Consider the following 24,438-nt stretch of genomic DNA (forward strand, 5'->3'; position numbering starts at 1 on the left):
ACCGGGGCTTCTTCGGGGAGGGGGGTGGTTTAGCTCAGAGCCATGTTCCCATGACCTTCGGGACACAGTGCCTCAGGTGTGCGGCTGGCAGCCCCTGGGAGATCCAGCAGCCCCCTCCCCCAGCTTGGGCAGCTCTCCTCCTGTGTGACCTTGGTGGGTGTCTCCTGCTGGGCCTCTCTCCGCTTGGACGGGGTTCTGCGAAGGCGCTGGCCCCAGCCCTCGAGTGCAGCTGCCCTTCTGCGTCGGGTGCTCTTTCCATCCCCAGCCCTTGGAGACGCTCTTTGAAATCCTTCAGACTCCAGTTGGTGCATCCGTCATGGTGGCCGGAGCCCGGCGAGGCCCAAGTTAGAGCCAGTTCTCCTGCTTGGCTCTGCTCCTTGCCCAGAGGCCCCCGGCCACTCCGTCTTGGAGTCCCAGCCCCAAGCACGGTGCCCGGGTCGCCATCGCACTCGTGCGTGGCCGTCGGCCCCCAAGGGGAGCACGGCAGGTGCAGAGAGCTTCCACCTCGGATGGTCGGTCCTGGCGGTCAGGAGGCCTCTGTCGGGAAGATTCTGAGACGGAACTTTCAAAAGATGGAAGGAGGCCTGCTCCCCAGCAGGTATGGGGCTAAGCATTTTCTGCCCATCTTTCCTTCTGATTTAACCCCAGGCAGCCCTGTAGAGCAGTGCCGTTATAAAGCTTTTCCCTCTGGGAGGACAGAACCAAAGTGTGGAGGAGTGAGTCTTAACGCTGAGCTGCAGTGGGCTCGGACGGACAGGGCCCTGGCAGCGCGCCTTCTTGGGCCAGGCTCTGTTCTCTGGGGTTTGGCCCTGTCCACCTGCCAGCCTCGGACACACGCAAAGGCGGGGGAGGGGGTCCTGCCGCCCGTGTGTCCCCAGGCTGCCCGGTACAGGGAAGCCTTTGTTTGGTTGAGCACCCACCAGGAGAATGCTGGTGTTAGGAGAGGGTCGGCCCGCGCCCTCCAAGGAAGGACGGGGCGTCCTTGCTTGTTGAAAACTGGAATGCCGGCTAATGAGGAGCAGTTGAGAGACAGCTGGGCCACCATCCCTGGGGCAGAGCTCACTGCGGTCCCCACTTCTGGAGGTGCAGCCGTGGCTGGGCGGGAGGCTGCGGCTCCCAGCCTTCTGGTCACAGGACGCAGCAAGAGCTCTGGGCCAAGGGGGTTTGGGGGTTTCCTTCTCTTCTCTCCTAACCATTTAGCTGTAAAGAACACTCAGAGACAGTTTTCCTGCTCACCATGTTTGCTAGGGAATTCTAACCCCTTCTGCAAAGAGGGAGTTCCCTGGGAAGGTGGCCTGGGCTGGGGTGAGCATTAGTTTGGACTGGGGTGGCTCTTGGTTGGAATCGGGTTTGGTCAAGTCACGTGGCCTCGTGGGTCTCGTCCCCTTGTCTGTGCATCACTTCCCGTCACGGCGTTCCTACAGGATGACCGAACCGATGAGGGACCTGGTGCGTCGTAGTTTCTGGGTAAAATGCTACCGCCTCCCAGCTGTGGGACTTGGAGTAAGTACTTACATCAATGGGACTCGTTTTCCTCAGCTGGGAAGTGCAGTGATGGTGGCAGCTGCCCCGCGCTGTGGGGATGCGTGGGTGCCCGTGGGGTGCCCTGCACAGAGCGGGCAGTGGTCCCTGCTCCCTGCTTGTCGGTGCGTCCCTGCTATTATCTGCGCCCTGTGCCGGGGCCTGCCAGTCAGGACAGCGCTTACGCTTGCTGCCATCCTGGGGGTGGACGCTCAGGAAATGGCCTGTGCTCGGGGTCGTGGGGCTGGCAGGTCATAGGGAGCAGAGCCAGGCCACGGGCCAAGCTCAGGCTGCTGCAGCCTCTGCTCCGTGCGTCCAGAGGGCAGGACGTTGTCCCGAGGGCAGAGGGGCCGCGGGCCTCACTTGACAGAGGTCCTCCTTGGCCCGAGGTCCCCGCGGTCCTGCTGGCGGGAGGGCACGGCTCCACGTCTGGAAGCTGTGCACTCACCTGGGGCTGCAGTGCCACCCCAGCCAGCCGGTGCCTCCGGCCCGAGGCCCAGCCCTCTCCTGCACCACCCGGGCCTCGGGATTGGAGGCCCTGACTTGGACACACTTCTTTGGAATCTTTCCTCCTTCTCTGTTGGTGACATCTTTTTTTCTGATTATAAAAACAGTGTCTACCTAGTGGGAAAAATACAGAAAAGCAAAAAGGGAAAAATTGACCACAATTCTGTCAATCACTTTTATATGAATTCCCTTTAATTCCCTTAATTATATGCTATATATTTGTGTATAGTGGAGATCACTCTACTTAACTTTTACTTAATATCGCGTCACTCTTTCTGATGCCTTTAGCATCGCTGTTTCACAAATATGTCCTCGTGTCTTTGCAGGTGCTTGGTTAGTTGCTCTTGTGTTGTTTCATAACATTATCTTTACGTTAAATGTTTTCCTTCTTAAATTTTTCAAAAGTAATTTCGCTTAGGCTAGTGATCCACGAAGTACACCTTTACCGTAGCACCTCACGCATTGCCAGGAAGGGTGCGGCCCTTTCTGATCACCCTCAACTCTAGTCTCTGTCACAGGAGGATTGCCACTTGTTGGTGGATCTGTTCTTTGAAGAGTGATATTTACTTATTGCTTTATCAATTATAAGAGAAATGCATACTTGTGAAAAATTAATACACTGTCACCTAAAGCTGGAAGTTAAAGCTCCCTAAAATTCTGCTCTCCAGAAAGAACCAGCGTTAAGAGCCTGTGCACATCCTTTTTGACGTACACACACGCACACACAGGCACGCATGTACACACGCACGTGCTCAGGAATAAAAGCACGGTGGGTTCCCTGATGGACCTGTTTGCTGTGTCAGTGTTTCCTCTTGACGTGCAGTGGTTCTGGTCCACAGGAGGGAGGCGCCACACTACCTGCCGTCCCCTGGGCCTGACCCTTGGACTGTCCCACGTCTCTGGCCGTGGGGAGGTTGCTGCACGGCTTCTCCCTGAGCGCCTTTTTAGGGCTGTTTCCAGCTTTCTGGATGGCTGTTGACATGGCTGGCTGTCCTGTGTGCGGTGTCACGTGGTCCTGGCGGTCAGGGGGTGAGGGACGTGGGGGCTGAGGAGCGAGCCCTGGGCCTGCGCGGAGCCTGGGTGCAGAGGAGCAGGGCGGGGAGCCGGGGCTGGGCCCGGTGCCGCCAGCCTCCGTGAACCGGCCGGCCCTCCCTCGGCGCTCTCGGTGCCATCATTTTCCCTCCGTGACATTCGACAGCGGGGAGTTGGGTCGTTTGTTTCATCTCTTCTTAAGAAGAAGTTAAATTTATAATCCCAGCCCCGACCTTCCTTGTAACTCATGTGCTCATCCTGTTGACTGCTTTAATATACGGCACCACTATTTCATTAAACAACATACAGGAATAATTAGTTCAGCAACGATGCCTAAGAACAAAAGCCCTTGATTTAGTTTAACTTTATAAGTTGCTCTCTTTTGATGTGTAGGGACACATCTGGGGTCTTAAAGAAAGCAGAAAGAAAAATAGAAGACGTCTAGTCAGGCTGGGGGTTAGGGTTTTCCGAGCGCAGCAAGTAACCCTTTGGTCCCAGGCCCCACCGGCACCGCTCAAGCCCTGCACGCACGGCCTGGGGTCCTCGTGCTCCCAGCCTGGTGGCCCGTGCTTTCCCTCCACCCAGGCTTCGCCGAGTCTAGACCCTCCTTTTGTTCTTTCATTCACTCCACAGACCCCGCGGCCTGCTCTGTGCGGCCGCGTCTCAGGCGCTCTGGGCGCAGTGGGTGAGCAAGGCTACGGCTGGGTCCGTCTTGCCCTGGGTCTTTTCTCCCATCAGCCTTTCCTCCACCCAGGCTGCCCCAGGGGCCTTGCTGACAGCGCGGTTGGCACCCGTCGCCCCCTTGGCAGCATCTCACGGCCCCTCCGGCCGGCAAGGGGAGGCTCCAGCCCTGGCCCGACCTCCGGGCCCTGCACCGCCGGCTCTGGCCTCGGCTACAGTCCCTGGTGCTTACAGGCTCCTCCCCGCCCTGCGTGCATCCTCCTGGGCCTCGGGGCCTTTGCCCCTCTCCTGCCTGAGCTGCTCTCACCTCCTCGAGGCCCCGCGCAAACGTCACCTCCCGTCTGGGTTCCCGCCCCAGTGGAGTCCCTGCCAAGTGGGAGCCGTGGCTGCTTCCTCAAGCCCCGCCCTCCTCGCCTCCCTGCGGCAGCCCTTGCCACCTGGTGCACAGGAGGGGGCGGACTGTCCAGCGGCTGGAAGCTCTGGGGGTGGGGGTGGAGCTTGTGTCCGACGCATCCTGGTCTCCTCGGACCCCGCAGAGTGCAGGGCACGCAGGAGGGTCTGGCCTGGTGCGCCGTCCTGGCCCAGCCCCATCTGTGTGAGTCTGAGAGCCTCAGGTTCCTCGGCAGTACGGGACCGTGTGAGCCAAGGGCTGCTGGGAGGCCTCGTCTGATGCCAGTTATAATGGGCGCTCCAGCAGTGGTAGCGCTGTCCTTGCAAAGGGGTTTTGGGCCAAATTCACACAGATTTTGTTCCAGCTGGTTTTTTAGAGCCTCGAGGGCAGATTAAGTGACTCTCTATCTCTGGCTTTTGGTTTCTAGGGAACCGGGTCTGTGACAGGCAGACAGGTGCCCCACATTTGCAGGCCGCCAGCAGGGTCCCTGAGCCACCCGTCACAGCACCCTTCATCCCCGCCGTCCACTCCATCTCCTGCTCCCCTTGCCCTGTCACCCAGGACAGCAGAAGGGCGCTCGCTTCTACCAGCAAGACCTGGCTAGAGTGTCAGGATCTCCCCTGGCCTCCCCACAGACAGTTAGTAAGCCCAGCTGGACGGTTGCCAGGCTGCACCAGGATTGCCCCAAGCGGGAGTCACTCCCACTCTGCAGGTCTGTGTCGCCCCTTGGCCGGCATCACTGGTCCTTGCCTGTGGAGCTGCAGACCCATCCCGTGTCCCGCCCTGTAGGCACCTTGCCTACCCGGCTCCAGATTCTCACATGGGCCTGGGAGGGAGGCAGTATTTATCCCCACGTTCCAGGTGAAGCCACTGAGGCCCAGAGAGGTGAAATGACACGCCCCAGCTCCAGGCCCTGGCCAGGGTGTGAGCCTAGGTCTGTCAGCTCCTGAAGCCCTTGCTCCTTTGGCTGCTCGGAAACTCCTCAGCCATCCAAAAGAGAGGCCTCTGGGCATTGGCACACCTTTCCCACCCGGAAACATGCTTCCGTCTTCAGCGCCGTTGGGACTGCCACACCGCGTGTTTCCCAGGGTCCTGACCGCCCCGCGACCCCTCGCCCCATTTTCTCTTGCTCCTGACCCTCCGGGCAGAGGTACCAGGCCAGCGGGAAGGAGCAACTCCCCCGCCTGGCTCCCTCTCCGGGGACAGCAGGCTTCAGGGGGCTCTCCTGTAATCTCTCTATCCACACAGCCCTCATTTTAATTTGCAAAATTGAACCCAGATCGAGAGCAGTAAAGCCAGAGGACGGTAAATATTCATGCCTCAGTGAGCGAGGGTGGCTCCATTACCGTCGCGAGATTGGGAGAATTACCTTGAGGATTATGTATATTCATGGGCCGATTTTTATTTGCGATATAACATGACTCACGTTGGCCTGTGTGTTACCCATTCTACCCCAAACAGACTTTGCACGAAGCTTATGCCCTTAAGCTTCTGAAAGTCATCTCAAGTGGATTTCCCTCTGCTTCTGCTTCCTAGGAGACCGGTAGGAATAATAATCACTGCAGCACCCAACCAGGGCCTGCGCGTGCATTCTTCTCTCTCCGCTTTACAAGACGTGGTGTTATTCTTGTGTCCAGGATACAGATGAGGAGACTGGACCTGCAGGTCACACCCTGTTCTGCTCACACGGCGGTCTTCCCCCGGGGCTGCAGGACCAGGTCTTGGCCTGTGCCGTGTGCCCAAGCTGAGAAGGTGCTCAGAGGCGACCGCCACGGGAGCCCTGTGGACGGCAGCCTGCTCTGCGGGGCGTTCAGCCGTGCCGCCGCGGCGGCTCAGGCAGCACCCGCAGAGCCTGGCGGCCCGGATCGGGCACAGATGGATCTGACCGAGGCGCGTCTGGCTGCTGCAGCCACGGGGCTGCTGTTTCTGTTCCAGGCGGCTCAGCTCACAGGAGCCGGGCCTCAGAGCTCAGCAGGTTCGGCAAGCTGCTGCCCACAGGCTGTTTTTCTACATAAAGCTTATGTCCACAGCTTCTTTCATGCCACGACAGCAGAGTTGAATAGCTGGCGACAGAGGCTGTAGGGCCTGCAGAGCCTGAAGTAGTTGCTGTCTGGCCTTTTACAGAAAAGTTTGCAACCCCTCGTCCATCACCTTTGGGGAAGCTGGGCCCTCAAGCCTTTTCTCATGCTGGGCACTGGCTGGGTGCCCGCACGTCTCATAATTTCATTGTCGCGGTAACCCCGATGGAGCCAGGATGCGCATCTCCTTTCTGTTGATGATGAAATAGTAACAGTCATCGTGTTGATCACTAATCTTTATTGAACAGTTTCTAGCTTTTTGATGCCATGCAAACTGTTCCACACAGATTACCCAGCGTAATCCTCGCAACTGCCTGGTGAGGCAGGGGCGTTTTCCATTTGAGGAAAGAGAGAGAGGTTAAGCCCCTTGCCAAAGGTCGCAGGATAACTCGAGCTATTTGAACCAGGAAGTCTGACTCCAGGACCTGCTTTGTAACCGCTGCGCCGCACAGAGGCGTGCCCCCTTGCCCTCAGTCACACGTTCAGCGTTTTTCGCCACCGAGGATGTACCAGGTCCCCTCCCCTGGGGGCAGGATACAAAGAATCAGAGCTGCGTGTTCTCAGAGAGCCCTGGCCCAGAGCTCCCCCGGCAGGGTCTGCATCCCGGCCCCACCACTGCTGAGCTGGGTGACCTTGGGCCCCAGTCAGGTCCCCTGGACAGCGCGGGTCACAGTAGGACGGACCCTCAGGGGCGTTGCGGGGAGTGAGCTGGCTGATGTACGTGAGCCTGTGGGAACACTGCCCGGGGTGTACAGTAGGTGCTCCCTGCGTGTCAGCGCTGGGGGGCGGGGCGGCGAGGTGATGATGGTGACGGTGGCGGAGTAGGCACCAGAGGCCCTGGGAGCCTGGGCAGTCTTGGAAGGCGGCCCAGGGCAGTGGAGCCCCAGCTGAGGCTGCGGAGTCAGCGGGCCGAGCAGTGGGGGTCCTGAGGACACGAGGAGGAGGCCGCTCGTCAGTTGCACGTGGCAGGTCCCCAGTCGCCTGAATGGCTTGGCTTGGTGGACGGCCCAATGGTTAGTGCGTTAGAGTGTCTGCAGACCACAGGCTCTTGAGACAGAGCGCAGTGGCCGAGCTACGGGGCAGAGACTGGAGTGGACCTCAGCGGTCGGTTTGGAGCCGGGGCAGGCGGTGCTGGGCCGCGGGGTCGGAGCGGGGCTTGGGTCTGGAGCAGGCAGAGTGGGGCTCGGACCCCGCTTCTGCCCTGCCTCCACCTCCGCTTGTCCGTTGCCTGTCCACAGCTGTCCTTACAGCTGTCGCCTTGACGGGAAGCTCCCTCTGACTCTCCGCCCACGCTGGGGCCGCTTATTTCCTTCACTTTTTCGCATTCGAAGTTCTTGCTTACGTGTCTAAAGTCATTTTCATTAATCTCAACTACAACTCCTGAACTTTTCAGATAGTATTAATATTGACATCTCAACCTACTTTCTGGGCCAGGGCTTATAAATTCATCACAGCTCTTGGGGAAGAGCTCCTCTCAGCCCCACACAGCAGGTAGATATGTTGATTGCCCACACGCAGGAATAACTCACATTTGAGAAATCTCTCCAGATTTCCAGGAAGACATTAGTCAGCCCCGAGCTTTGCCTGTACCTTTGGAAAGATCTCTGGGGTGTGGAAGGCAAATCTTCTGGCCGAGGCCGAGCCTCCTTTGAGCACCTCTGGTCACCTGGCTCCTCGGAGCTCTCCCCCGCAGGTGGCTTCTCAAGGGCCAAGCTCAGCGGAGCCACAGGGCCTTCTCTGTGCCGCAGCCGACCCTGTCTGATTTGCTGGCTCTGGCTGGGGTTATTCGTGGCTGGGGATTTTAGAGCTTGGCCTGGGCGTGGGAAGCACGAATGAGTGCCCTTCACCTTTGTTACCTACCTGCAGCGCTGGAACCAGCGCACCTGCTGGATGCAGTTTTCTGCGGCAGGGGTTCAGGGTGAATGCCACCTCGTGCCAGGGACTGGCAGCCCAGGGCCAGCAGGTCAGTTTCCTGCAGTGTCAGTTTTCGAAAGGGCAGTTAATTCCAAACCTTATTTTTATTTTCAAACAAACATGGATCTGTTGTGGTGTAGAACACGAAGATTTCCATGAATCTTAAAACTTGGGACGTGGAAGAAATTCTGTGCTCCCGGCAGGCGGCATCCTGCACCTGCTCTCCTCCGCCATCAGGAAAGGCGGGAGCACTTCCTGACGTCTTTCGGGACAGCTGGGCTCCGGGACCAGTTGGAAAATGCAGGCTTCCTGTAGGTGTTCGGGCTCCTTCCTGCACTGTGACACCGGGAGCTTTCCCTGAAGGAAAGCCCAGGGAAGGGGGAGAGGGACCCAGAAGGAGAAGTTGCTCTTTCATTTCTGACACTCTCCTGGTCTCATTTGCATGGCATTGTCCTTAAACCCAGTTCAGATGTCACCTCCTCTCCTGGCCCCCTGACCCCTCTCCCACGGCATAACAGCTGTCCTAAGTGGCACTTACATCTGCCCCACATGCTCCCAGGGTCAAGTGTAAGGCCTGCCTCGGAGCAGGTGCTACAAGAATGTGTTGAGTTAAACCCAGTTGAGGGAATGTGGGTGATGACTCTGAAAACGGGACTTGACGAATGCCCACGTGCGAGGTGAACAGGAAGGCACGTGGCCTGGCGCGCTTGCGGGAGCAGAGGGTGGAGGGTGCCGGGCCCAGGCGAGCTCTGGGAGAGCCCCATACTGACGCGGGAGGAGGCTGGGCCGGGTGCCAGAGGGATGACGCCGGACCCCTGGAGCCCCACGGGCTGAAGACCGGCGGCGTCTCGCCCGGGCTCTGTACAAGGCGGGTGGCCCGGCAGAAACATGGGGAAGGGCCACTCTTGGGGAATCTGAGCGAGAAGTGAGGCCCAGTGGACGGGAAGACGCTCTGGGATTTGCCACTGACGGGCTGCGAGCCCTTGAAGGACGAGGATGGAGCCAGGGGCTGAGCTTGGGCCGCCGCGCCCCCCGAGGACCTGCGCTCCCTGGACCTCTGCAGATGTGGACACAGGCCGCTTACATTGCCACGACATCTGGGCCAGGGGTATGAGCCGCTTTACTGGTGACAGCACTGAGGCTCGGAAACACTTACAGAACTCACCCCAAGCTCAGCGCGCGAGCAGAGGCAGTGCCCACCCAGGAGTGGGGCCCGGGGGGCGTGGCGGGGACGGGCTGAGGAGCCCCGCCCTTGGGACCATGGGCCCCTTCTGTCCACCTGGGATCCAGGCCGCCCGGTTGGTTCTCCGAGGCCCAGGTGTGGTCATGTTTGCTGCTCCGGCCACAGCTTCTCCCGGGCTCAGCCCCGGGACAGAGCTGGCCCCCTTGGCGCACCTCCCAAGGATTCCTTACCCCCCAAAAAGCCCAAGAATGTCGTTAAAAACAATTAAAGCCCCAGTCGTATGGAAAACAGAAGAATCAGGCATTGGTGTAATTCAATTTAAAGTTTTATGGGATGACAAATGCGTGGAGGGTGGCTGGGGGAGGAACGTAAAGCTTCCTGGCAGGCCCCTTGTCACTTTTACGGTTTTTCATTGTTGCAGGACTGGGTGGTTAATAACCAGGGTTAGTTTGTGAGGTCGCAGTGGAGGGGTGCGGCCTTCGCTGGGCCGAGTGGTAGAAACTGAATCCGTCCCCTTCCTCCCCGGGTGCCCACCACATGGCAGGTATCGAGAGGGGGGCCGGCGGTGAGCAGAATGACCCAGCCTGCCCACGGGCCGCTGTCCGCCTGGCACGGGAGCCCCCCAGAAGGGAGCCAGACGCGCGGGCACTTGGTGGGAATGACGATGAGGCCGTGAGGAGCACTGTCGGGGCTCCGGGACCCTGGGCAGGGGCCTGGACTGGTGTGGGGCGTGACTGGGGAGGTGGTCAAGGTGCACGCTGGGCCCAGCGGTGACTGACCACTGGGAACGCAGCCTGGACGGGCGCTTGGGGCAGGGCGGGCCTCCCGGAGAAGATAGACACGCAGCCAGGCAGAGCCCCACGCCATCTCTGACCCTGGAGCTCGGTCTGTGGGTCCCCAGGCTTCTGAAGACCCTCCTCCTTCTCTTAGGGGGTGTTTCTCATTTCTACGCAGGGACCCCGGAGAGGAAGGTCTCCTCGGCTCTCCTCCTCCCCAGGGAGTAGTTGGCTTTAGTTAGGCCCCAGTGGGATGTTTGCGTGGAACAGAGCCCACCTCTGAGCAGCCAGCACCGTCCCCCAAGACAAGGCCAGGCGCGAGGAGAGTGGCCCGTGCTGCTAGGGCCCAGTTCCTGGCACTGGTGCCCAGGGGGCAGTGGGCCCAGGAGCAGAGCCAGGACAGAGAGGGGCCTGGCCCGACCTCATGCGGTGTGTCACCCTCCCTGGGAGCACGCCCTGGAGGCCGCTGGGCCTGGCAGGGTCGCGGTGCAGAGGGGCTTTCACCACCTCGCCTTGGGGTGAAGTGGCGGCAGCAGGACCCCGAGGAGCTGCCGTCCTGGTGATCTGACGGCTGGGCAGCAGTTAAGGGCCTGCGGTGCCAGTGCCGGTGCCGTCTGAGAGGAGGCCTCTCCCAGCACCGCTGGAAGGCTGTGAGCTGGTAGTTGGGAAGCCCTAGTGAGACTGAAGCTGTGCTCTGCACACCACAGTTTTCTGTCCCGACACCTGCTCGGGGACGCTCCGTGTGCGTGTGTGGGCTGACACCACAGAAATGGCCACCACAGCGTCGTTCACAGCGGCCCACGTGTCCATCAGTAAGGGCGCAGATAAATAAAAGGGGGCATTTTCATGTAAAGAAGTACTGTGCAGCAGCCAGAAAGAGTGACCTGGGTAGACTGTACGAACGGATAGCTCAGTGTCTACGTAAACATACAGATGAATATACAGAGAGAGATCTATGTACAGATATGTCTCCCGATATGAACAGATGTCAAAACCACGATACAGAGGAAGAAAACAAGTATTTGAGTTAAACAGTAATAGGGCGCCGTTGTATAAAATAACAACCGGTCCTATCCAGGGTGCACACGTGGCTGTAAATGTGTACGGTGGGACACATGAGGACTTCATGAAGGTGATTACTCCAGGTGAGGTGAGGCCGGGAACAGGACTGGGGCCTTCAACTGGACATCAAGACAAAGTACAAGTGACAGACTCACAGAGGTCCATTCCAGTGGTAGGAACACAGGTAGTTACTACATCACTTGACTCCCTGTACCTTTCTGAATGGTTGTCATTTCTCTAAAAAAATAAGCGGGTGGGAACCGAGTCCCCAGGGCCCATCTGCTCCCCACTCCTGCCGCCTCCACAGCTCACGCCGCTTCCTCCCCGAGCAGCATCCCGAGTTTGGCTTTTTTGTGCAAGATGCAATTAATGTATTAGGCGCGGGACGTCTTATCTGTGGCCGGCCCAGCTCAAAGAAGAGGGAGAAATGAGAGCAGCCAAATTGAAGTCTTATTAAACCAAATTGGTGGGGTCTGATGGAGCCAAACCTAGACGGGTCTTTAAAAGCTGATTTCATTTTTCCCTCCGGTCTGAACCTCTTTGAATTGAAGTAACTGATCCTGGTGTAAGCTTATTAGTGTCAACCTTGTGTGTTTCTCTTCCTCTCCAATTTACATTTTATTAAGTAATGATGAAGTTGCAAGGCCTCGACCCTCGCCTTTGGCACAGCCAGGAGCTTCCAGGCTCAATAATGGAACGAAAACGGATAATGGGGTCCAATCTCATTACAGCCAGTACCATTATTACAGAAATCTCTGCACATCAGAAAGACTGCTAAGCCCCCTTCTTTCTAGCATCTGTTGATGCTGGAGGATGTCCGGGGGCCCCAGACCTGCTGTTCCTTTGCAGGAGGCTGCAGTGGTGTTGGCCCGTCCATTTCTTACCCTACAGAAGGAACGCTGCCAGAGAGCTCGCTCGTGGGGTGGAGTGTACCGTGCAGTCCGTGGTGGGGTCGATGCGTGTGATATGGTGTAAGAAGAGGGGCTTTCAGGATGGGCGGATCCGGATGCAGTGGGCACGTGCCTTACCCTCTGGGCCTCAGTTCCCTGGTCTGTAAAATGCGGTCACTGTTACCACCTGGACAGTTGTTGGGCGAACGGTAAGGACCAGCTTAGCACTTGGTGAGCATTCGGCAGATGTGTCTCTCCTCTGCCTTCGGTGTTGGCCGATGGTGAAATCGTGAGGTCTCCGTCCCGCGGCTGGGTGCCCGCTCTTGCACGCACACTGCTCTGGAGAGCAGAGACGGACGCCTGGTGAACCCCACCTCGGGTCCCTTCTAGGCCGGTGTTCGTTGGCCTCGGAAAGAGCCCCGGTCACCGTGAGCCCAGCATCCTGCCAAGCGCTCCAGATGCTGCAAACCACAGTGCAGATGCTCGGAAGACACGTGTCAGGCCTGGGGGCAGATGGGGCATCTGTTTGCTCTCCCACCTGGTCAGTCACAGACCTCCACGGAGGGCCTGTCCTGTGCTGGGGCCCTGCCACCCAGAGACAGGCGCCAAGGGTGGCCAGAGGGGGCGGAGCAGCTGAGAAGTCAGGTCTGAAACTGTCCACTGCGCCTGGCCAGGGCAGGAGAGAGGGGCTGGGCGCCCTGCCTCTGCCCTCCCGGCTCTAGAGGCGGCCCCAACTCCCCGGCTTCTTCCCTGGAACCGCCTTTCTGGGTTTGCGCCTGGCGGGGGGGGGGGGGACACATCCACCCCGCGGCCCCTGGCTCCGCCCAGCTCTGCAGGGTGGTGCGCTTTCTGCTCGGGTGGTCGGGTGGTCGGGAGACAGGCCGGGATGTCAGGTCTGCCCCGCGGTCCCAGCACTTATTGTCCCAAGTCTCAGCCTGTTTGCTCTGTGACCTTGGAGACATCGAAAACCTCTTTCTTCATCCATAAAATTGAATGTAAAAATATTGACCTACCTCGTTGCGTTTTTATGAAGAATAACCGGCCCAGACGATGGTCAAACTCTTTGTGAATCAGAAAGGGCTGAACTGCTTAGCAAGCACGAACTGGAGTTTGAAACATTGCTTGCCTGATGTGTTCCCGCCTCCCTCGTCCCCGAGCCCAGCCTCCCTCCCCAGAAGTGCCTGGTGCCGGGGAGACGGGAAGAGGCCCTGCAGGCAGCCAGCCCTCCTGGGAGCCGAGCTCAGGGGGGCCGGCCTGCTGATCCCAAGCAGAAGGCCTTCCTGTCCCACTCGACGGCATCCCTCCCCCCGCCCCCCCGCCTCCTCTGTTGTCACTGTTGGCAAGCCTCAGCCCTGCTTCTCCCCTGCTTGGAAGGCTCCTCAACCTGGGGGAGGTCTGGAACCTCTAACTGCACATCCAGCCTCGGGGCCGGTCTTGCCCCCCAGGCAGGTGTGGAGCTCCACGGGCCTTTGAGGATGTGTAGGGCCCAGGCCAGGACTGGAACTCCCTGGGGCAGGGACGGTGCTGCATCTGTTTACATCACACATGTGTGGTGGGGTCTCCTATCTGTCAGGCGCTGTGCTGGGCACTCGAGATGTGAATGGGAAAAACAAAATAAAAACAAAGCCCCTGCCTCGTGGAGGCCACATCCCATACGGGAGAGAGAGTGAGTGAGCAGATACGTAATATGTCGGGGGTGGAGAGCGCTGTGAATAAAAGGGAACAAGCAAAAGAAGACAGAGGAATGGGGCCGGTGGTCCTGTCTCTTACTGGGTTGCAGGGTGGTGGTGGGGGGGGTCAAGGATGGATAAACATTTGAGCAGAGACAGGAAGGGAATGAGGGAATGAGAATTGTGGCTCTCTGGGGGAAGAGCATCCTGGTCAGAGGCCTTGGCAAGTGCAAAGGCCGTGGGGTAGGAGCCTGGCGTGTCTGGGGAGCAGGAAGGGTCATGTGACTGACATGACGTGGGTGGGGGCGGAGCAGTCGTAGGGAATAAAACCATGGCAACAGCAGGGGCCGACTGTGAGGCCCAGTCAGAGTGCGGAGGTGAGCTTTTACAGAGCGAGCTGGAAGGCAGGGAGGGTGCAGGGCACGACGACCCTCACAGTCAGGGGGCTGGCGGTGGGGGGGCGGTGGGCGCAGCAGAGGGGCCCGGGTGCTGGGCCTGTGTGGGAGGTAGAGCCTCCTGGGTCTCCTCATGACGGGCACGGCGTCGAGGGTCACGCAGGATCAGGAAACACGGAAGTGGCACTTCCGAGGAGGACGGGGCTGCGGGGCAATCCAGGAGGAACTTAGCGCGTGTCTTTCTGACGTGTGTGTCTCCCGACGCCTCCTGCCCTCTGAGCTCTCGGCTGCCCTCAGGCTGGATGCTGGACGTGCCCGTTACCCCGGCCTCCGCCGCCCATTCTGCTGCTGCTGCAGAAAGAACCCGAGTATCCTCTTTGCTGGCTTCCCACCTTCCTTTCCTGTTCCCTGCCCCCCCGCCCCCGCGCCACGCAGCCAAGTGACCCTGCAAAGTGGCCATTGGAGTGCGTCCTCCCTCTGCTCAGCCCCGGGCCACCACCGCCGGGATGTCTGTTGTCCTCCTGGCCCCACTCCCCTGGCCACCTCTTTTCCTGCCCGCCTTGGGGCCTCGGGCCCGCTCCGCTCTTCCTCTGCCTGGAGCCCCTGTGGGTGGTCCCTTCTCCTCTATCTGGTCTCAGCTTCAGTGCCACCTCCTCAGGGAAGCCCTCCCTGACCACCCAGGAGTCATTAGGTCCCCAGTTAGTCCCCCTCACAGCACCTCCCCATGGTCTTAGGATTCTGCCTTTATTAGCTGATGGTTTAACTAACATCCCCTCACCTGCAAGCGGTCAGTTCCGTAAGATCAAAACTGTGTCCGCCGCCCCTGGGCCATTCCAGGGCCTGGGCCGGAGCTTGAGGGAACCTGGGTGACACGTGGTGAGTGGGCGTGTGGATGGCGCCTCGGCCCCTCCACGTGGGTCTTAGGATTTGGTGAGGGAGTTGAGCAGGAGTGTCTCTCGAAGTTGCCTGGAAAATGACAGGAAAGCCTGTTTTTCCTGCCCTTGAGCTGGTGAAACTATCCACATCTCCTCGTTAGCGTCCTCAGTGGGATCTTGTGTTCCTGACGTGGATCCGGGGCAGCTTGGCGGCCGATGGCGTGGTGCCCCGCTGCCCGTCCCCGTCGATCTGTTTCCCAGTTTCCTGTCTGGGCCCTAAAATCTTGATTTGCACAGTTATTTGTCTTGCTGCTCTTCACGGCGCCCTCTTAGGGCATCTGTATTATTTCAGTCCTAAGAACATGAGCTCCGTGGGGAAGAGAACATGCTTTGAATAGCGCCTGCTTGACCCTGGGCCTGGGGGGCCGGGGGGACCATCAGGTGGCACGAGGCCCTGGCCACCCTCAGGGGAGGCTCGTGAACACGCGGGCCCCGCTCAGGCCCCTGCGGGTCTGGAGTCCGAGCTCGTGCTCTGCCAGCTGTGCTCTCACCCCGAGGGGCGCGTCTCTTCTCCCTCCTGAGGGGCTGCCGTGGGCCGGCTCTTTCAGCAGCCCTCCGTGCCAGGCGCTGGGGGTGCAGCAGCAGGTGGAGCCTGGCCCCGTCTTCAGGGTCTAGGAGGAGAGACAGACACATTTGATGGACAGCAATGGAGAAGTCAGACAGTGCCGAACGGTGGAGAAGACGTGTATCCGCCGGGCGGACGCATCCGCCGGGCGGACGTGCGCTGGCGCTCAGTTTACCTGGCGGAGGCACGCGCTCACTCTCCTGTGGCCCAGCAGCTCTCGTCCAGGCCTGGGTCCTGCAGCCTTGTCCCCACACCTGCACCCGCAGGACTCCTGCATAGGAGTCCAGCAGAGAACTGGAGACGACCCAGGGGCTCGTGGATGGGAGACCGGACAGGGGCCTGTGTGCACCGTGAGATGCACGGTGTCACGACAGGTAAGCTGCAGGTGCAGGCAGCACGGGCACCAACTCCAAGTTCAGAATCTCACAAAACAAAGCAAGTTATCGATTAGACACGTGTACTACATATGCGGTAAATCTCTACACAATTATAAACACGTATCAATAAAAAGAAAAGACACGTTACACGCCAAATTCAAGAGAGCAGTTCCCTCCGGTGGGGGGCAGGCAGGAGAACTGGCTGGGGGAGGAGCACATGGCGAGACAGACGTTGCTGGTGATGTTTTGGTTTGTACTGTAATTTAAGTCAGTAAATGCACGGAGGCAGGGGCTGACAGAGCTGTCAGCCAGCAGTGACCACGGAGAAAGTCAGGTTCAGAGTCAGCCGAGGAGAACAACCAGCTCTGTCCAGAGTGGGCAGGGAGGAGGTGCCTTGGGAGCTGGGGTTTAGGGATGGATGGGAATTTGCCAGGTGGAGGTAGTTCCAGAGAGAGGAGCCTCAGGGTGTGCAAAGCTCAGAGGCGTGTCTGGGCGGGGGGGGGGGGGGGGGGGGGGGGGGGGGCGGAAATGTCAAGCCTCCGGGCCGGGCCGGGGCTTAAGCGTTGCTAAGAGCTGTCCAGTGGGCCGTGGGGCGGGAGGTTCCAGGGAAGGCCGCTCGCGCTCGCGGGGGAGCCAGGCCAGCAGGAGTCCTGGTGGTGCAGCAGAGGGGGTGCCCTGGGTGGGGGCGCTGATCCGCTGTGGAATTTCAGTTGGTCAGAGGGGCTTCCTCATCACGACAGTTCCACCCACAAGGTTTGAAAGTCGCGCTGTAGGAGATGGGAACCCTTGTAGAGGCTGGTGCCGAGGAATTACTTCATCAGACGTGTTAGGGAGCTGGCCTGGAGGGGCTCCGGGGTTGAGGGCCAGGGGACAGCTCCCGGCTCGGCGGGGAGGAGGCATGACTGGGTCCTGCCTCGCTGGGCAGGCGCTTAGTGTAAGATAATATTCTCCGGTTACTCTGGGGTGCATTTCTGAAAACCTTAGTTTCCCGATGCCCTTACAGACCATTTCAGAGATGTTTTATGTTTCTCTTTGATTGATCTTGGCTGTGGCTTTTGACACTGTGCTTCTCACTTTCTCTGCCCCCTGACCTCCCGGTTAGGTCGTTAATGGTCTTTAAACAAACACGTAAGTATCAGGCTCTCCAGGAAAGGACTGGGCTCCTGCGGCTCATGTCAGCACAGCACCCCCTTTATGGGGAGAAAACGGGGGTTCCGCACACCCGACTTCGTAGACGGGGTGCTCGCGACCTGAAGGTCAGAGCTGTCTTTGGTGTGATGAATTTTGAGGGCAGGTTTTCGGAAATCGATTTCACGTTTCTCCGCTGCGCTAACCAGAGGTCCCAGCACAGATTTGATCTTATCACTGCGACGTGGATCTTGGTGTAGACGTTTGTTCATTTTGTGAACGTTTTTCGGGGCCTTTTCTGTGTCTGTTCCTGATTTAGCAGCTGTGGGTGCAGAAATGTGCTGGTGTGTTGGTCGGTGTGATGCTTTGGAAACAGATCGGGCGGGCGCTCCTTTGCCATCGCTCCTGGTGACGTCCGGCCTGCTCCCCCGACTGCAGGGCCTCCCCCCACCCCCGCCTTTGCACCTGCGGGTCCCCCCCATTTAGAGTGGACTTTCTCTGGCCTCCGCACAGCTGGTTCTTACGATGGGGTCTCGACTCAAACATGGGCTCCGCAGAGATCTCCCTGACCTCTGACGGCAAACAGCCCGACTCTCCCCACCCCCGGGCCGCCTCCAGCGTCACCATGTGTCGTTTCCTCTGGAGCATCTCATAAACAGTATACAGATTATGGTGGTATTACTTACATGTATCTATACACAAAAATGTTATGTGTCCGTATTATTTATATTAATATAAATTTTGTTAATATATTTGTAATGTTGTTTCTGTTTCTGGACGCTAAGCTCTTTGAAAACGTAGCTGGCTCTGTCCCACTCCCGGAACAGTGTCTGCCACACAGCAGCCCCAGGGGACCGTGTGTCTGGTCAATGAAGAGCCACTCTGCCCTGGAGAAGCCCGCCGGCTGGCAGCGGGCAGGTCCAGAGCAGGCAGTGACAGCACAGCAGGCGGTGTGGGCCAGGAGGGGCTGGGGCCGCACTGAGGAGAGACAGCAAGTCCTGCCCACGGGGGTCTGGGCAGACCTTCCAGAGCAGGGGTGTTTGTCCTGGGCTTTCCAGGCAGCCGGGCATGGCTTGGCAGGCGTGGGGCTGGCAGGGAAGCAAACCTAAACAGAGGGCTGGGGAAGAAAGCGTGGGACGGGGCCTGGGGGTGGAGCAGGAGAGGGGACCCCGGTGGTGCTGGATGGGCGGCAGTAACCGCTGACCGCATCCCGGCCTGGGTGCCCTGTGAGCCTGGCGCCGCGTTTGCAGGGTGGAGCCTGCTCCGTGCAAGGGGCATGTGACCGGGTGCCGGTGAGTGTTGGTGGCGCCGGGACGGGGGCTTCTCCAGCTGGAGCCCTCCAGCCTTGAGGCTCGGCCTCAGCGCTCCCTCTCTTACTCCCGACCAGGTGGTGAGGAAGGTGAAGTCCATGCAGATGTTCCATACACCCGTCACCTCTGCTGTGCAGGGGGACCGGCTGGGCATCTGTGTCACCCAGTTCGACCCCAAGCTGCTGGAGCGTGGCCTGGTGTGCGCCCCCGAGTCTCTGCACACGGTGCATGCAGCCCTCGTGTCCGTGGAGAAGATCCCGTATTTCCGGGGATCCCTGCAGACCAAGGCCAAGTTCCACATCACCGTGGGCCACGAGACGGTCATGGGCCGGGTGATGTTCTTCAGCCCTGCCCCCGACAGCTTCGACCATGAGCCCGTGCTGGACTCCTTCGACTTCTCCCAGGAGTACCTCTTCCAGGAACAGTACCTGTGCCCGGGCTCAGTGCCGGCCGAGACGGACGGTGGTGAGGCCGACAGGAGGGTGGGCCAGGCCTCCGAAGGCCGCTGCCCCCGGCAGCAGTGGGCCCTCGTGGAGTTCGAGAAGCCCGTCACCTGCCCGCGGCTGTGCCTGGTGATTGGCTCCAGGCTGGACGCGGACATCCACGCCAACACATGCCGGCTGGCCTTCCACGGCGTCCTGCTGCACGGGCTGGAGGATAAGAACTACGCCGAGAGCGCCCTGCCCGGGCTGCGAGTGTACAAGCTGAAGCACAAGCACGGCGTCGTGGAGCGGGTAAGAGCCTTCCGCCTCCCTCCTGCCCACTGCCCTGCCCGGTCTGACAGCCAGGAAGGCCTTGGAGACCTGGCCCCGGCGCCTGTGGTCTCCAGACAGGGAGCCAGGCGGGAGTGGCCTGCGTCCTCTCCGCCAGTTAGAGCCAGGCTGACACGCAGGCGGGGCCGTGAGCCTGCCTGGCCCGCCTGGTCAGTGCAGGTGGTTCCCTGGGCGCCCCCCGACCCCCTCATCTGTGCCTACAGCCCTGCCTGGGAGCCCACGCCTACCGGGCCACAGGTGAATGGGTGGGCGAACACGCAGGCCTCGCCGTGTCCCTGTGGTGCATGCTCGTGGGGCTCGGGCGTGGCAGTGGGTGGTCCTGGGACTCGACCGGGTTCCGCTCACTCAGGGCAGCAGTGCTGAGACGCCAGTGTCGGGGAGCTCAGGTTCGTGTGGGGTCTGCCCGGAGGCTCCCAGCAGGCCCTCTGGTTCTGATCCTCGTGCAGCAGAGGAGGGTCACCCCTCCTGGTCCAGCCCTGAGTCAGTGCGCGCGCCGGGTGACAGGAGGAGGTGTCCAGGGCCTCACGGTGGGTGTGCCGGGTTTTCCATCGCTCACGCCCTCTGGTCTCGCCCCTCCCCTGGGCCCCCGGGTGTTCCCCTCCCACCCCACCCCTCCCTTCTCAGGATCCTCCCTGGCTGCTCAGGCCCTGCGCCCCTTCCTCTGCAGCCCCATGGGGAGATGAGAAGACGCCCTTCCTTACCCACTCGCAGGTCCAGATGCAGGATCCTCAGCCCCGTGGGCTTGGGCATAGCCCTGCGGCCCAGCCAGCGGAGCCAGGGCTCCTGTGTTGCCTCGTGCACACCCTGGAGCTGGTGCACACGGCTGCCCTCCGCTAAGTTGCTCACTCTGTGGGCCCCTGTTTCCTCATTTGTAAAAGTCACATGGACGTGGGACTTCCCTGGTGGCGCAGTGGTTAAGAATCCGCCTGCCAGTGCAGGGGACACGGGCCCGAGCCCTGGTCTGGGAAGATCCCACACGCCGCAGAGCGACCAAGCCCGCGAGCCACGACTACTGAACCCACGTGCCGCAACTACTGAGCCCGCGAGCCGCAACTACTGAGCCCGCGAGCCACAACTACTGAAGCCCGCGCGCCTAGAGCCCATGCTCCGCAACAAGAAAAGCCACGACACTGAGAAGCTCGCGCACCGCAACAAAGAGTAGCCCCCGCTCACTGCAACTAGAGAAAGCTCAGCAACGAAGACCCAACACAAACAAAAATCAATCATTCAATCACATGGATGGAGGTGGGCAAATGAGGGCTCATACCTGGGATAGTAAATGCCCTGCACCGCCCCACGCCTCTGACTGCTGCCACGGCCCGGGCCCAGCAGCCCCACCCGCCCCCTGGCCACGGCAGCTTGCGTAGTTCCACCCACATCACTAGAAAACAAAGGTGTTGCACCAACTCCCACTCACCTCTCCAGGCCACCGGGATGAAGACAGCACTGCACCCTCACGTGTATGGTGGGCCCAAGGCATGGTGGGCACAGGCAGGCCGGCGGGCTGGGCGGGGGCTGCCAGGGGACCCAGGCGGGGGCGAGCAGAGGACTGGGCATGGCAGGTCTCCCGCCGAGGCCACAGGGACCCAGTGTGCACGGGCTCCAGGCCCGCTGGACGGGCCCCTGCAGGCCAGGCGTTGGGTGAGTCTCTTCCCCTCAGTTTCCTTGCTGGAAAAATGGGGGCCGTGCTCCCCACCTCTCAGGGCGGTAGAAGGAGGGGAGGCCGCTGTGTGTGAAGTACCAGCGCAGAGCGCCGGGCTCGGTGCTGTTCACTTGGACTTGCCTCGCGGCGTGGCGGCCCGGGCTACCAGGTGGCTGCACCTTTCTCTCCCCCGTGGTGGGGTCAGGCCGGGCGTGCCGGCCACCCTGGGCCTGGCATCCACTGGCGCCGGACAGGAAGGGCCTGAGGGCATGGCCAGAGGAGCCTGTGGCCTCTGCCCAACCAAGGGTAAACACGCAGACGCCACCAGGAGCGCTGGCCGGCTTTGAAGTCTGAAGCGGCACTGCCTGCCGGCTCCCAGCTCTCCCCGCTCCACTGCTGATGGCTTGTTAGACGTGCCCGGGGCACCAGGTGCGGGCCGGCCTGCGACTGCCTCTGGTCAGCGCGGGTTCCTCGCCATCCGGCAGGCTAGGCCCCCCAACTCCTGGAGGAGGCAATGCTGCGGTCCAGCCAGCCGCTTGGCCGGCTCTGCTGCCCCTTGCCCCCCACTCCGCTCCCAGGCTGCTCGAGGAACAGAGGTTCTTCCTGCAGCAGAGGCCGAGCGGGCCCTCCCCTGGGGAAATCCGATGGCTGCCCACGTGTGCTGGCCCAAACCCAGGCCTCTCTCCTGCCATCTAAACAGCGTCTGATAGCCAAGACTCTCCCTCGGCTGCCGAAATGCTTATTGGCCCCCGTTTGAAAACTGCCTTTTTTGTTGCTGTACAGATGCAGGGTCAAGGCAGCCGGACACGGTGGGAAGAGCTGGCTCTGGATCTGACGTACCGAGCAGGTGCTGCTGCCTCTGCCCGGCCGCGGACCAGTCGCACCCCTCCCCCACCCCCGGAACCCGTCGCTTCTTTAACGGAGTTGGTGGGGAGCTGACGCGACCACGCGTGCGAGGGCCTGGCGTGAAGCGTGAGCCTGGCGTGCAGCGAGCGCCCAGCAAACAGTTAGCCTCCCTTTCTCTCCAGGAGAACGCAGCTGCCTCTGGGGACGGTGCCTTTGTACCTCCTCGTCAGCACCGGCAGAGACTCTGCCTGCGTTGGTGCCTGGTGACGGGAACAGAAAGAGGGAGGGAGGCTCCGTGCGTCGGGGTCGTGGGCCGCCAGGCTCGTCACTGCCAGGCCGGGTGCCCGTTCGGTGCTGGGGCAGGCCGAGTTTTGAGGAAGACAGCCTGGTCGGCCTGGGAGCGGGCGTGGCACAGTCCCCCTCGGGTGACGCCCAGAGCCTGGCCGCCCGAGGCCTCCCCGCCTGGGCCTCTGGAACTCGCTTGACCAAATGAAACAACTTGAAGGCTAATGTCCGTTCCTGGGTTTGCCCCAGGAGATTACAAGGGGTTGATCGTTGCCCCCCAGTGTACTTGGGCATCAGACACGCCTCGTCCTGCGCTGCAGTGGGGGGAAAGATGCAGTCTTGGCCACTGGTTTCTGAGGCCAAAAAGGATAGATGAGACCGGGCATCGTCGTCCAGGGACCTGGGAGTTGTCGTTCCCGGTGACTCCAAGGGCCCATTCGCGGCACAGGTCTCCCCCGGCTCCCGTCCTCCGAGGGTTGGCTAACTCGCTCTCGAGGTTCTGGGTGGGCTAGAGGAGCCCCCGCCGCAGGTACTGCTTCTGTCATTCTCCCAGCTTCATATTCTGGTCATCGAGGTTCTGGCCTCTGGGCAGTTGTCCTGCTACCAGGTCTCAGGTGTTCTTGCCAGCACCAACACCCTTCATCCTAGCAACAGCCTTTTCCAGAGGAAGGAACTGAGGTTCAGAGAAGCCCCATGCCCCAGATTGCAGAGTTGGAGGAGATGGATCAGGGCCCTAGCCTTGCCAGCCCTCTCTGCTCAGGGCTCCGCTTCACAGCCAGCCGCCCCTGTCTCCTTGCTGCCACTTCTCCAATTTGAATTAGAATAGTCGCTCCAGAACTTGGGCAATTCCCAAGCCTCATCACGGCAGCCGGCCCTGAGAGAGACACACACGTGTAATGACATAATTACGTGCGCCGCCAGCCAAGTCCCCGCTCAGAGGCCGGGGACAGAGGGGACTCGCCTGGTGTGGAGGTGAGGGCCCGGGCTCTGTGAGCGGCAGTGACTGCTCTGGGGGAGCTCGGCCTCCAACCACCAAAGGCCAAGGGACGAAGCGGATGGCTCACGCAGACGGTGCACGTTTCCCTGGGAGCTACGGCTGTAACTGTGTGGCGGCTCAGCGTCGCTCCTAGGGAGCTGCCGCCCGCAGGTTCCACGCGTGTTGCCTTTGGCTCCTCGTCACGGCGGTGGGTTCAGAAGGAAAAGCCTCCGGCTAGTCTCAGAAGGTCTTCCTTTGTTGGATGTTCTGGTGTGTCTGATCTCTGAGGTCCCTGCCTCGGCTGGAAGCGTCATCTGGAGAGGAGCTCAACCCTCAGGGGCACGCACGTTCCGGAGACGGAGGGGCTGAGCTTCACCATTTCCCACAGCCCAGGACAGATGCTGCCTCTGGTCTTCCTGCAGCACTGCAGAGGCCTCCCCTCTGACCAGCGTCATGAAATGAGGGCTCCCGCAGCAGCCGTTCGCCGAGCCCCTCTCACGGCCCCACCCCCTGTAACTACTGGAGGGGTGTGTTCTGGGGGCGCAGAGATGTGCACCTGCCACTCCCGCCAGTCCGGAACGCTCCTGCGGGGACGTTGCAAAGGCCTGGCCGGCTGGGGTTTGAGTTTCCACTGTGCCCCTGGCTCTGGCATCCGCGACCCGCTCAGATCTCATCCCTGAGCTCAGCTCTGACCTCTGCAAAGTGGCCGTGGAAATCCCTTGCAGACAAGGGCTCTGCGAGGGCTCAGTGTGACCCACTGGTGCCTCAGTCCGCACAGGCTGGGGTCTCCGAGGGGCTGGGGGTCGGGGGTCTCCGAGGGCTCTCCTCCCAGCGACAGGCAGTCTCAGCGGCCAGGCTGACCTCGGGACCAGCCTCTGGCTGTGGGGAACGTGGAATGGCTGGTTCAGAACCATTGGGTCGGTTCAGCCAAAGTCCTGGCACCTGCTGGACCAGGCTGGGCTCCTGACGAGGCTGGGACCGAGTTCCACGTGCAGGCCGTCCTGGTGGGGGGTACAGATGGGGGTCCTGCGAAAGCGATGGGGCCACCCTTCACCATTTGGGGCTGGTGACGTCTGCTCACCTCGACTCCCCTGTGCTGAGGTCGGAGGAGCTGCCTCCATTCAGTTCACCCTGCAGCCTTGCTGGATGCCCTGCAGCGGCAGCGGGGACGCCCGCAGACGGTGCGGTGCGGAGGGCCGAGCCGGGTCCGGCCACGAGGGGAGCCCTGTGAGTCTGGAGGACAAGGAGGAGGTCTCATGTGGGGACGAGACTGAGTTACAAAGGGCTGTGCAAGTGGGAATGACGATTCTTATCATTGCCTGTATCTGATTCATCCATCACTGGGGAGAGGAGGAATGCACGTACCTTTCATCTAGCGCTATGAATCAAACAGGATAGGATATGTTTTTCCAAAAGGTTTTTAGGGTAAATGGGACAGTTTCTGCTTTTCAAAACAATCCATCCATTTGGCCCTTGGCCAGATTGTGGCATCTTGGGCAGA

At 60.5% G+C, this 24,438-nt stretch overlaps 1 protein-coding gene across 10 annotated transcripts in view; it reads left to right on the forward strand.

The window, feature by feature from the left end:
- EEFSEC (eukaryotic elongation factor, selenocysteine-tRNA specific) overlaps positions 1-24,438 on the forward strand; it is a 237,228-nt gene that overhangs the window by 102,909 nt on the left and 109,881 nt on the right. For all 10 annotated transcript variants that reach the window (XR_004352207.1, XR_004352209.1, XR_004352210.1 and 7 more), the window contains exon 5: positions 18,493-19,149. Coding sequence is in view for 6 of the 10 variants with exons in the window: in XM_032648729.1 (XP_032504620.1) it covers positions 18,493-19,149 (657 nt within the window). In the remaining 4 variants the exon portion in view is untranslated. The remainder of the gene's footprint in view (positions 1-18,492; positions 19,150-24,438) is intronic.

Source organism: Phocoena sinus, chromosome 11 (assembly GCF_008692025.1).
Source record: "Phocoena sinus isolate mPhoSin1 chromosome 11, mPhoSin1.pri, whole genome shotgun sequence".
Lineage (NCBI taxonomy): Eukaryota > Metazoa > Chordata > Mammalia > Artiodactyla > Phocoenidae > Phocoena > Phocoena sinus.